The sequence below is a fragment of the Eutrigla gurnardus genome (genome assembly GCF_963514095.1).
Source record: "Eutrigla gurnardus genome assembly, chromosome: 4".
NCBI lineage: Eukaryota > Metazoa > Chordata > Actinopteri > Perciformes > Triglidae > Eutrigla > Eutrigla gurnardus.
In genome coordinates this window covers 30,654,072-30,666,664 of record NC_139918.1, presented here as the reverse complement: position 1 = coordinate 30,666,664, position 12,593 = coordinate 30,654,072, and the positions used below count along the sequence as shown (strand labels likewise).

The 12,593-nt window shown below is 50.9% G+C and overlaps 1 protein-coding gene across 2 annotated transcripts in view; it reads right to left on the bottom strand.

Annotated features, from left to right (window-relative positions):
- Positions 1-308: 308 nt before the first annotated feature.
- The window catches only part of chd7 (chromodomain helicase DNA binding protein 7), a 66,186-nt gene continuing 53,901 nt past the window's right edge, over positions 309-12,593 (bottom strand). For both annotated transcript variants that reach the window (XM_084008869.1, XM_084008870.1), the window contains exons 27-41: positions 10,914-11,017; positions 7,749-7,878; positions 7,322-7,437; positions 6,753-7,170; positions 6,292-6,500; positions 5,230-6,201; positions 4,785-4,951; positions 4,149-4,403; positions 3,878-4,042; positions 3,165-3,398; positions 2,852-3,067; positions 2,615-2,755; positions 2,418-2,522; positions 2,155-2,335; positions 309-2,064 (exon numbers count right to left, since the gene is read on the bottom strand). In XM_084008869.1, coding sequence (XP_083864995.1) covers positions 1,082-2,064; positions 2,155-2,335; positions 2,418-2,522; positions 2,615-2,755; positions 2,852-3,067; positions 3,165-3,398; positions 3,878-4,042; positions 4,149-4,403; positions 4,785-4,951; positions 5,230-6,201; positions 6,292-6,500; positions 6,753-7,170; positions 7,322-7,437; positions 7,749-7,878; positions 10,914-11,017 — 4,396 coding nt within the window. In that variant the 3' untranslated portion in view covers positions 309-1,081. The remainder of the gene's footprint in view (positions 2,065-2,154; positions 2,336-2,417; positions 2,523-2,614; positions 2,756-2,851; positions 3,068-3,164; positions 3,399-3,877; positions 4,043-4,148; positions 4,404-4,784; positions 4,952-5,229; positions 6,202-6,291; positions 6,501-6,752; positions 7,171-7,321; positions 7,438-7,748; positions 7,879-10,913; positions 11,018-12,593) is intronic.

The following is a 12,593-nucleotide window of genomic DNA, read 5'->3' as shown; positions in this document are numbered from 1 at the left end:
CGGACCAATCAAAACAAAAAAGAATTAAAAAAAAGAGGCCTGATTGGTGGCAGACCCAGCCCGCCTGCCACTCCTGAGCCAAAACCAGCCGCCTCAGAACAGAGAGGCGGGATTCAGACGCGGCGGTGGAAAGACTCCAGACCGGTGATCAGACAGTGTGGGACTGGTTCAACAGTATCGGTTCAGTGTGAACGCACACACGCACAAAACAGAAAAGACAACAGCTGCAGGGACGAGTCCTCCCAGAAACAGTCACATGACAGAGGGTTTATGGGGGATCGTGTGTGTGTGTGTGTGTGTGGGGGGTGTTTGTGTGTGTAGCTAATGATCAAGTATATGTTGCGGTTGTCAGTGTGTTTCGTTTTCTTCCTCAGAGTCTGGTTTGATATGTGAGAACTTAAAATAATAATCTGCTCTAGTACAGAAATCAACTACGTTACCCACAACTCCTTTTGCAGCAGCTTTGTCAGACAGACAGACAGACGGGAGGGCTGTAATGCTGTTTTCTCGAGAACTGATGTGAGAAAAAAAGAAAGCGGCAGCAATTCTTCTCTTTCTGATGAGACGCCGCCGCCGACGACGACGACAACAGTCCACACGAAGAGGGAAGCAAAAATATAGATTTGAGAGCTGAAAGCAGCAGCAATAATAATAATAATAATAATAATAGTAGCACTATTGGAAATGTGTGAAGTCCTATTCGAAGGATTGTGGGAGAGCTGAGTGTGCGTGCAGCGTTAACGGCGCACACGAGCCAACCAGGAAGTAAGAAAGTGTTTGAAGAGGAGCCGAGCTCTGAGGATTTTCCCTGACTACGCTATCGATCAGAGAGGTTTAACTTAACACACACACACACACACACACACACACACGCACACACACACACACACACCTCGTTCTCTCTGACGCAGAGTAAATACACCTGCTCAAAAAAACAACAACAAATAGTGAGAAATCATCAACAACAATGTAAAGGGGGAAAAAAACAGTTTCATAATAGTTTGGATATTTTTCTGGTGGAGGCGTGTAAACGTGGCGAGGGGGAGGAAATGTCCAAGGCTAGTCAGTTTTGTGTTTTAATTCAGTCACTCTTGTCCTTCTGCGGAGACGCCGCCTCCTCCTCCTCCTCCTCCTCCTCTTCTCCCATCCCTCCGTCCTCCAGGGCCGAGTCGTCGCCTCTCATATCCTCCTCCGCAGCCAAGTCACTCTTTCCTCCTCCCTCCAGCTCCTCCTCCTCCTCGTCCTCCTCTCCTGAAGCTTTCAGCCCTCCCTCCTCTTCCTCATCCTCCTCGTCTTTCGGGGGGTTCATGATCGCGGCGTGGCCGCCCAGCGCTCCGGCCATGGCGTTCTGCAGCTCGGCCAGCGTGGAAGCGGTGGCGAAGCCGGGCAGGCTCAGCGCCCCGAGGCCTGGAGGTAGGAACATGGAGGGGTAGAGGAGGCCGGGCGCCATGGTGGAGAGGAGGAACGGGTTGAACGCCAGGGAATTGGCCGACATGCCGGCTGCAGCCAACAGGGCAGCGGCGTCACCGTTGACGGACGCCTCGGCTGACGAATCAGCAGCCAGCATCCGAGGAGCTCCGGCAGCATTGTTAACCTGTTTCTGCGCTCCTCTACCCCCTCTCTTCACCTTCCTCACTCTTTCCTCGTTGCCATCAGCCTCCTCCCCGTCGTCTCCCGCCTCGTCGTCTTCTCCCTCTTCATCCCTTTTCCTCTTCGACGTCTCGTCGCTCTCGGCCTCCATTGTTCCGTTGGTGTTGCGCGACGTGGCGGCCATGGCGTTGGATGCGGCGGAGGCGGCCGCAGCCGTCGCCAGGTTGCCACCGAACAGCCCGCCCAGGCTGAACATGTTGGGGATGGCGCCGGCCATGTTGGGCAGGCCTCCCATACCGGGCAACATGAGGGGCAGCATGGAGGCGGCGGCGGCGCTGGCGGCAGCCTGCTTGGGGTCGGTGGGGTGAGGGAACGCCATCAGACCAGCAGCCAACTGAAGAGACTGGAGGCTCTGGAGGGACGACAGGTCCATCCCTCCAAACAGACTGCTCAGCAGCAGAGGGTTGATTCCTCCTGCAGACACACAGGCAGCGTTCGTGAGGTCACGGTGACTCCAGGATGTGTTGCTGAGAATAACGTGACGTGTGTGAGACGAGCTCGTACCTGCAGATGAAGCAGTGCTGGCAAGCGACACCTGGGTGGCCTGAGCCACTGCCGATGCCTGAGCGGCCGCGGCCGCCTTGGCGATCTCCGATTTAGGTCGTCGCCCTCGACGACGGACGCCCTCCTCCCTGACTACGGGGCCGGTCAGAAGGCGGTCAAACATGGCTTCTGGGAGGAAACCCTGTAGGTGGAGGATTTGAGGTTGAGAAGACGCAATCCAGCTTCTACAGAAACATTGAGCACAATCTGACTGTTTCACTGACCGACTGTTTGACGATGTCTGTCCAATCAGGGGCGATAGAATACTCTGGGTTCTCCAGTAACCATCTGGGTAGCTCCTTCATTGGTGGAGCCATGGCCCCGCCCATCTGAGGAACAGGGAGATGAAGCGTAAACATCACCTCCTGCAGAGGGAAGCATGGTTTCAACAAGCGTCGCGTCCTGCAGCCGAGCGGCTTACCTTGCGCCCGTTGCGCCGGTTGACCACGGGAACTCGCTCGTCTCCCGTCAGGGTGTTGATGTCGATCTTGTTGGGGTTTCGACAGCGATGGCGTTTCTGCTTGGGCTTGGAAAACTGAGACAGCAGTAAATCCTCGCTCTTCTGTAACAGGAAGACAAAACACGGGAAGGCAGGTGAGGATGACTGCCGACTCAGAGAACAACTTTTAAAATGCATTTTAGAAAGAGGACGGCGTACTGGTGTGAATGCCGCCATGTCCATGGTGTAGGTCGGGTGCTGCCTCAGCCACTCGCCCAGCTCTTTGTTGGAAACCGCTGCCTCTTCCTCCTCCAGACTACCGGAGGCAAGAGATCTGGAACTGGGGCTCTGCTCGGGGGCCGCCGGGGGTCTGTGGGCTCGGGCCGCCTCCTGAACCCCCTCCACACCTGAAACCTTTGTCCCGTCAGCATCATCCTGACAACCAGCAGAGACACAGGATGGGAAAAAAAGCCATTAATGCAGTGTTTGTTGGTGCGATGCCGACACACTGACCAATTAAACGTCTCCTTACCGCTCCGCCTCGCTTGTTGCCCATGAACAGCAGCTCCAGACCTTCCACATTTTTCCTGCGGCCCCGCCTCCTCCTCATGATGGGCAGGTCGGCCTCCAGTGAGCCGTTGGCTCTGTGTCCGGAGGGCGGGGCTTGCTGCAGCAACTCCATCTGGGCTTTGAGGGAGGGGCTCGACACTAGGGCGCTGGGGAAGCCGGCCAATGAGGGAGAGGCCTTGTGGTGATGTTGCATACCCTGAACGACAAATCGGGTCACATTGAGTTAATAACAAGAAAAGTCAATAACATCTTTAGTTGCAATAGATTTTCTGATTAAGAATCTGAAGGCCTTTTTCCACACAGGACCAACAAACGACAGGAGAATGCAATGTTTTATATTTTCCATTGTAAACCCTTATGGTTAATGCTTCTGAGTAAATATAATAAACCACTCTGAACACCATGTGACATGCTATGACAGCTATGATTAGTGGGTAACTCCCCAAGGTCTGCAGAAAGGGGGATTCATGGTAAGATGACATAAAGAGAGATGATTCGTTTGTGGGAATGTGCCTCGATGTCCGTGATGTGGAGATCGGACCGCCGTCTCTTTAAAGCTGTGTAATATTTACGTTCTGTGTAAAAGTTCACGGGACAAAAACAACATCACGAAGGTAAAACAAGCGCCCCTGCAGCGTAGAAGCCTTCAGGAAGTTGACGTGTTCGTGCGAGCACCTTGGTGAGGTCGATGGCCTGGCTCTGGGACTCCACGGCAGAGTGACTCTCTCTCAGCTGAGCCACCATCTCCATCAGGTTACGTCTCTTGGCTGCCCTCTCCGCCTCGATCTCGATCTTCCTCCTCCTCCTCCTCCTCTGTCGAGGCGCCGTCAGAGAGTCCTCCTGCACCGCCAGGTAAACAGTTACTCCTGTTTCTGCCCAACAGCAGCATCTCACCTGCATTATGTTACTCGAGTTGAACATAAGGACGGGTAACCGCATCACTCACATGAACTTGTGGCGAGAGGGTTTTGTCCTCACTCCCGCTGTAAGGCGTGTGGATGCCGGCCATCGTCAGCTCGGCGAGGCTCCGCCTCTGCAGTGGGCTCTCGGGCACCGTGGCTACGGCTGCCGTGGCCACCGCCGAGCCGTGGCCTGGCAACAGGTTGCTGGGGAAGTCAAAAATGTGGCGTCTGTTGACGGGCCACTTGCCCTTCAGGACGGCCTCGCAGATGTTATCCATCCTGTTGATCATCACTCGATCCTGAGGGGAGGAGAGAAGGGAGGGACGCCATGATGGACCACGCTACAACCTGCAGTTCATTCTCAGATAGTTACCATGACAACAGGTAAAACACACGGGCTCATTCAAACTTCCTGTACAGATGACACGTAAAACGTTTTCATTAAAGATAAATCTGCTTTTTAGATGCTGTCTTTAAACGTCACGTCCAGATAATTCAGGTTATTATCATAGAAGACAAAGAAACCAGCTAATATTCACATTTGGAACCAGCAGACTTTTGGCATTTTCACTTGAAATAATCAACTTATTAATTACTGCCGTTCATTCCCTAATGAATTCAAGAAGAAACCCAGCCCTTATTTAATGTGAACTATTGCAGGAAGTGATGCTCGGACTCACCTTGGGCCAGAAGGAGAAGCCGTAAGCACGGTCGTGTAAGGCCTGCAGCGCCGAGGTTTCCTGCAGGTCATCGGGACAGAACCCGTCTCTGGTTTCGTTTTGGGCCGACGTGCTCAGAGACGCAATGCTTTCCTCGTCAAAGTTCTTCTGCTCGGACGCAGCGCTCGCTGTGTGGAGAGACAGAAAGTCACCCTTAGTTAATTAGCAGTTTCCAAGGGACCCCGACTCATTTTATTCTCTCAGCTGTAGATTATTAAACCGCTGGCGAGTCATGACAGGAAACACCAGAAACAGAGCAGAGTGAGGCGTCGGCAACGATGGAAGCCGACAAGCTCGTTAACAAAGTGAATGATAATAAACTAAAATATACTCAAACACTGTTCACTGAGATCAGTGAGCGACTCCCTCCAAGCTAATGTCTAATGTGCTAAAAACTCCCCCTCACCTTCAGCCTGGGAGGATTTCTCTGATTTATCATCTTCATCCATCCTCTCTTCCTCCTCCTCCTCCGGGCTTTTCACCGTGTCAGCTGACTTTGGAGATTTAGGAGACTCTGGGTTCTCCCTCTCCTCCCCGTCCACTTCCTCTGTCGTCTTGTGACCCGGTTGTGCTTTAGGAGAGCTGGGGCCCTCTGTGACCTCCGTGGTGACCTCCGTGGTGACCTCCGTGGTGACCTCCGTGGTGACCTCCATCGTGGCCTCCCCAGTCACCTCCGTCCGGTCCCCGAGAGCATCGAGAGGAATCTCTTTGTCTTCTGCTGGTTTGGAAGTCTTCTCTCCCTCTCCACTCGACTCCTCTTCCTGCTCCTTTTCCTCTACCTTTGGCCGGACCTCCTCCTCCTCCTCCTCCTCCTCCTTCACCTCGTTTATCGGCGAAGCAGCAACTTCGTCCTTCCCTTCTCTGACCTCTCCCTCATTTTCCTTCTGTCCGTCAGGAGTTTCAGTCTTGACACCTGGAATGTCTTCAGCGTCTCCTTTCTCTGTTTCCATTTTCTCCTCCTTCGCTCCAGCCTCCTCCTTTTTAACGGCATTAACAGCCATGTTGGCAGCAGCGGCGGCGCTTGCCAGCTCTGCGGAGGTGAGGAGCGGTGCAGGGGTGCTTTCCGCTGCTCCCATCCCCGTTTTGGTGAACCGCTGGTGGGCTTCCAGAAAGGCCAAGCTTGTGTCGTTCAAGATGTGGTAATCTGTCCGGCTTACGCCGTGTTTACAGGCCCCCAGGAGGAGGTCCCGGTCGTGGCGGCCACACTCCCACCACTCCGGGAGGTCCGAGGATGGCTGGCAAATCTTGAGGCGCTCCGAGAGCAGCGGGTGGGGGAGGACCTGCTCTCGGATGCGCCGGAGCAGCTCGATGCGGTACAAAGTGCGAGAGGCTCGCTCCTCTGTGATGGGGTCGATGATCAGGGTCGGGTCTGGGAGTTCTGAGGAGGCAAAAGACATCATTATTAAGAAACATTTCCCCAGGACTCCAAAGTTGTCCTCATTTCGCCTTGCAGTAAGTTTCCTCTCACCTGTTTCAGTCTTGACCTGCATCCTGCAGACCCGTTTACACATGGCGATGAATGAATAGTAATACTTCTCCAAGCTCTCGTCTGTTTTCTTGTCGAGTCGAGCGAAAGCCCTGAACTGGGCCCAATCGAACTTCTGCCGCTGGGTGTCGTAGACGACCCCGAAGGTCGACACCACGCGGTAGAAATCAGCCTCCTCACGACGAGTCCACCTGTCAGAGAAAAGGGTCGACATTTAAAGGGACGCTCGTATTTCGGGTGCAATGCTACATGTAGAGCCGTGAACAAGCTGTAAATCGTCAGCGTCAACATTGCAATGTGTGCAGTCACAAGCTGTCAAACTGCATGCAACTCATGCATTTAACATAAAATGTGCAACACTCTGTATTCTTTCATTCTTGTATATTTTGCATTAAAAAAATTAAACTGTACTTGTAATCACGTGACATTAACTGCATCACTACCTTTGTCTCCGTTCCTTGTAGTACATGGCTCCGTCCGCCATCAGGGAGCTGGTGGTCATCACTGGCGACACCTCCGCCATGAACTGCCCCCCTTTGGCGAAGTAGGCACTTCCTTTAGTCAGATAGGGGCTCCCTTCTGTCAGGAACACCCCCGCTCCTTCCTGGATGTAGGTCGCCCCTCCTCCTCCTGTATCGGTAACCATGCCGATGGCGGGCAGGAATTCTCTGCGTCGTCGCCGGCGACCGTCGGGCCGGCTGAGGGCCTCCTGGCGGAGCTGCTCCCTGCGGTTGGAGCGCTGGTAGGCAGTGATGAGGCGACGCAGACGGGCAGTCAGAGCTGAGGCTGCCGGCCAATAGAGTCGCTCGTTGGAGCCCGACGCTCCGCCCACTGCAGGCCCACCGTTTTCACCTGATTTAGCTGCACGGGGAGAGGGAGGCTGTTAGGATGTTTTTCACAGCATTGAAAGGATTGTTTAAAGACCCAAATTTATTTATACCCCAAAAAATTCAGATTTCAAAATAACTGTGTCCACATTCTTAAATTATTCTGCTTTTAGCCGTGAATTTACCTTCGGCTTCACCTTCCACCGCCTCGTCTTTGTCGTCCAGCGGTGAGTTAGTGAAGTCGTCCATTTCGTCTTTGAAAGGCATCCGCAGCGGCTTGTACTCCGGATCCTCGTCCTCGCTGTGGAGGTCGAAGCGACGGATTTAATGCAAGCACAGACAAATGTTCACTTCCACAGTCTCAAGTAACAGCACAAGTACTTAAACTTAATTTAAGTTGGCAGCTGTTTTCACAAATAAAAGGTAAACACCTGCTTCTATCCACGTCTTTAGGAGATATTTGGCCTTTTACGCTTTAAATAATCATTTGTTTTTAACACATTGTGAGAACTATCTGAAGCTACTTGTGGACAATGAAGAGGGGAAACGGAGGCAAAGGTATTAAAATGTGAGACCACAGACATGGCAGCAGAGCGCCGCCTGCTCTCTTACCCCTCGACGCCATCTGCCATCATGTCGGAGCCCCTCTGCTCAGCGGCGATGGCCTTGGCGTCCGGCATACCGACTCTCTCCAAGAAACACAGGGCGGGGTCGGCTCGCATCGAGTTGTACTTCTCATAGCCTGAAGAGGAAACAGGGGAAAATACATCAGTCTAGTCGGCTGCACTTTTGTTTAAAAGGGTGTTTTCAACAACTGTTCTAGAAAAATAAGATCTTTTCTTTGCATTTCTATTTCTGATTCTCCATCATGCATTTCAACTCGCTCAGAAAGACCGAAAACGTATTCGTCAAACACAAACTCAGCGCGGAAAACTCCTGGAAAGACATGAGGGGGGAAAACAAAAAGTTGTGCTTTCTAGCTCACTCCTCGACAGACTAACACACACTCTTTAACCACACGCACACACAGCATCCAATATTAAATGAAGGAGTCGACAAAAACAGCAGCAGAAGGGCAGACCCCAGGAGCCAGCTGCTGACAAGACAGACAGCTAGTGTGTGTGTGTGTGTGTGTGCTATCCTAGGGAGCCTGCAGGACTTCATGTGTGTGTGTGTGTGTGTGTGTGTGTGCTATCCTAGGGAGCCTGCAGGACTTCATGTGTGTGTGTGTGTGTGTGTGTGTGTGTGTGTGTGTGTGTGTGTGTGTGCTATCCTAGGGAGCCTGCAGGACTTCATGTGTGTGTGTTTGTGCGAGTGTATGAAGAGGAAGAAGTCTGCGTGTCGTGGCATCGGTGAAAGCGAGCTAGTCGGTGTGTGTTTGTCCGTTAGGGGCGTTCAAGCAGAACAGATTAGAATGTGCAGATCCCACTGAGACACAGTGAGGGAGGGGGGGGAGGCAGGGGGAGAAAGGGGGAGGAACATTTTTTTTTTGAAGGAATGAGAGGAAAATTCAGAAGAGCAGGTGAGATGAGGAGGAGAATAAAAGAAGGGAGGAGAGAGAGGAGAGCCTGTATGTTAGAAGGTGACATCATCATGGTGACTTTCGACTACAGAAACCGGAAGTTCTGCATTTAGGCCACCCCCATCTTGGATGTTGTGCAACCAGTGAAGGAAGTGACCATATTTGGACTATGGAGAAGCGAGCGGACTTTACTGGATCTGGATCCATGTGGATTCTGGTGTGAAGCTGCTAACAAAGTTAGCTTCATTATTCAAGGTCAACTTTACAGCTAAGTGTTAAAGTCATCTTAGTAGCTAACTAGCATTGGTAGCGTGGTAGCGAGCGTGGAAGCCACGCCCCCTAAAGCATCCCCTGCTTTCTGGTCTGGTGGACTCTAAATGGACCATAATGTACTAAATGAACATCATGCTGGATTGAAGAAGACTTGAAACTAGAGATTGAGACATAAACTCATGTTTACTGAGATGATACATCGAGAGGATTAGGACCATTTCCAAATAGACTTCAATCAGAGGAGCAGAGAGAACGACAGTTTAAGGCACCACAGCCTCGGCTTCACTATCCGAACCGGACGGTTTCCAACTGAGGAAGGAGGAATCTCCCAATCATCCCTCCTTCCTCTCCATCACCTTTAAATTAGGAAAGCTGTGACGCACCCCCACCCACACAGCTCTGTGCTCGTAGCCGTTAATCATCGGGGCCTTCACAGGCCATCACTTTTCTCTGTGTGTGTGTGTGTGACACATTGTTTTGTGTGCCTGTGTGTGTGTGCATGTGTGTGTGTGTGTGTTCCAGCCCCCCCCCCCCCCCCCCCCCCCCTCAGGGCCTCCAAAGTGAATGAGGATTATGATTAACTATGGGTGAGCTCCTTTGTATTCCTCTACTCCTGTGTGTGTGTGTGTCCTAATTGAATCATAGAGGGTGGCAATGATGATAAAATTATGACAATTATGCCAAATTAATATGAATGAGGGGTCTTCATCCACCCCACACACACACACACACACACACACACACACACAGACACACACACACACACACACACACACACACACACACACACACAGACACACACACACACACACACAACCTCGCACACACAGTCACCATCCAAAGGTGCATCAACTTCTGCGATCCAAATAACCAGGTTAACATTTAACGGGGAGAGCGGATTTTATTTCACCCTCGACGTTGGCTTTGTTATTATAACGTTAACACCTGTAACAACCTGCGAAAGCAGAGCACACGCTGGCAGCTCGCGGTGAAACCGGCCATCAATCACACTCCCGGTAGCACACTGGGCCTGCCAGCTGCGTTCCGCTATTGCCATGGCAACACCAATCAACCGGTGGTGGCAGAAGTGGCTGGGATGAGTTTGAATGTGATGTGTTTGTGTCTGCTAGCGTGATGCCTGCTGCAGCCAGTAGATCATCTGTGAAGGTGCTGACATGTTATCTGTGGGGGATGTTCATTTTGTGTTCGCCGTGTTCGGGGCAAACATTACCAATAAATATGTTGAATCACCAACAGGTGAGCTTTCTAGATCAGTAATAATTAAGAAAGTAAAAAAAAAAAAAAAAACACATTGCCGTTCTCGTGGGGACGCTGTGTCCCCGTTGCCATGGCTACGCTCTCCTCGTCTCACCGTCAGCTCTACTTTCTGACGTACATCCTGCTCCTCCTGAGATCGGAAAAAATCAAATACTAATTCGAATAGTACTGATGTTTTTACCATTCAAATTATATTCGATTCCCGAAGTTCATTCCAACAGCCCTAGTGTGCAGGCTCCGGTGGTGTCCGTCTTTTTTCCATGCGTTCATGAAGCCGGGGTATACGGTATAAATCGTAAACGCTGGTATGTCGGCCCACCATCGCATTGATGCGTCATCCGATTGGCTCTTCAGAGAGATTACCAATCATACTATTTAGAACCAATGTCAGCTGATTGGTGGAGGCTGATATTGGAGACTCTGGACGTCGAAAGCAAAATTAACCAAAACCGAGGTCCAGACTATAAACTATCAGCTTTTAAAGGCAACAAAAGACGGAAACACTGAGTCTCAATCTTTCTGAGCTCAGCTTCCTGTTACACTATAGAGACACTGACCTCTGGTGGCGTCCGCTGGTCACCACAACACATCGCATCAATACAGCGTGATAGAAAGTTAAGCATCTGGATTCATGATGGTGTTTGAAATCTCAATACCGTGGTCTACGGTATCGTTGCCCAAGCCTACTGGTGCGGGTTTCTTACCGTGTTTGAAGACGCCGATGAGCAGGGATTTATCGGCCTCGCTGTCCCACCAGTCGGCTGGGACCTCGGCGTGGAACGGCTGAGGAATCCAGACATCCAGCTCACTGTGGTAGAAAGAAACAAAGCATGTTGACCAGACTACACTGTTAACAGTCACTTCAGAGCAGACAAAGGAAACAAAAAAGGAAGATTACGAGCCATTTGTGATATAATCAGGTTAACAAAGATGTCAGCCGTTTGATAAAAACAACCAAAACGTTCAGGGAGTATTAATGTGCCAACCGGGTTATTAAGCTATATGTTGTATTTCACTTGAGCAGCTTTTTCCTCCATTTCAATGAACCTTCTAATGGGAAACTACATGAAAAAGGAATAATAATCCAAACAGGAAGTAACGTTTGCTGGTGCCTGTTGACGGCTCATTTTACAGGAACCTGAAGGGCTCTGTTAGAAAGCTTAGAATGACTGCATCACGAGATGCGGATGAAATAGTCTGTAAATGTCGCTGTCCTCCCGGGGGAGAGCCGGTCCTGCACATCCGGAAGCACCTCTCGCTGATGTGATCTCCTTTCATTCACGCTGGCTCTGAACGAAACCGCGTTTAGGCGTTCATGTCGCTCCTCTTCAAAATGGTGGAACGACATGGAAGCCTTACCCATCCGATGTAAATACAAATAATTTGCTTGAGATAAATCAGATTATTGGCAGAGGTAATTATACACTTATGGAGGACCTATTTATAGCTAGTAAATTATTTAAAATGTTACACACTGTCCCTTTAAGAGCGATACGTTGTTGCCACCGATGTTACCTAAACTCAGACTAATCAGCTTATGGAGGTGCATGCATGGAAACGACAACTGAAATCAGTTTTAATGAGGAAGGTTTTTGCAGAGTTGATTCTGTGTTGTGGCACAAAAAATAAAAAATAAAAAAACTCCATTATAGAAAAAAGACGGTACAAAATGGAGTTTCCAGCTAGTTGTGCAGAGAAAGGGGTACAATACACAATGGAAGCAGAAAGACAGAGGGTGACAGGAGGGGAGAAGAAACCAGGGAAACAGTCCCTTATCTCGGCAAACAGCAGCATGCCCGGCCTTGGCAACACACACACACACACACACACACACACACACTCATACACACACACACACACACACACACACACACACACACACACACACACACACGCCAAGACTGGCATGCTAAATCCCCCTGGCATATGTTGGCACGATGGCAACCCGTATGCTCACGTCTGGCATGCGCTCACATACACACACACACACACACACGAACACACACACACACACACACACACACACACGAACACACACACACACACACACACACACGCACACACAGGGGTCTGTCACAGTAGCCATTGAGAGGGAGGGTTGGGGAGGGGAGAGAGATCAACATGGAAGTGCACGTGATCCACATTATAAATGCAATCACATCTGGGTGAAAGGGTGATGAGGGGGGGATGGGCGATGATGAGAGACTGAAGTGGACTGCTGAGAGAGAGAGAGAGAGAGAGAGAGAGAGAGAGAGAGAGAGAGAGAGAGAGAGAGAGAGATGGGCAGATGGCAAGAAAAGTGTAGCTCGACGGAGAAAAAGAAGGAGGAAGCGTTGAAAGAAGCAGCGAAGGAGCTGTCGTGAACCTTTGCATCAACAGCCATG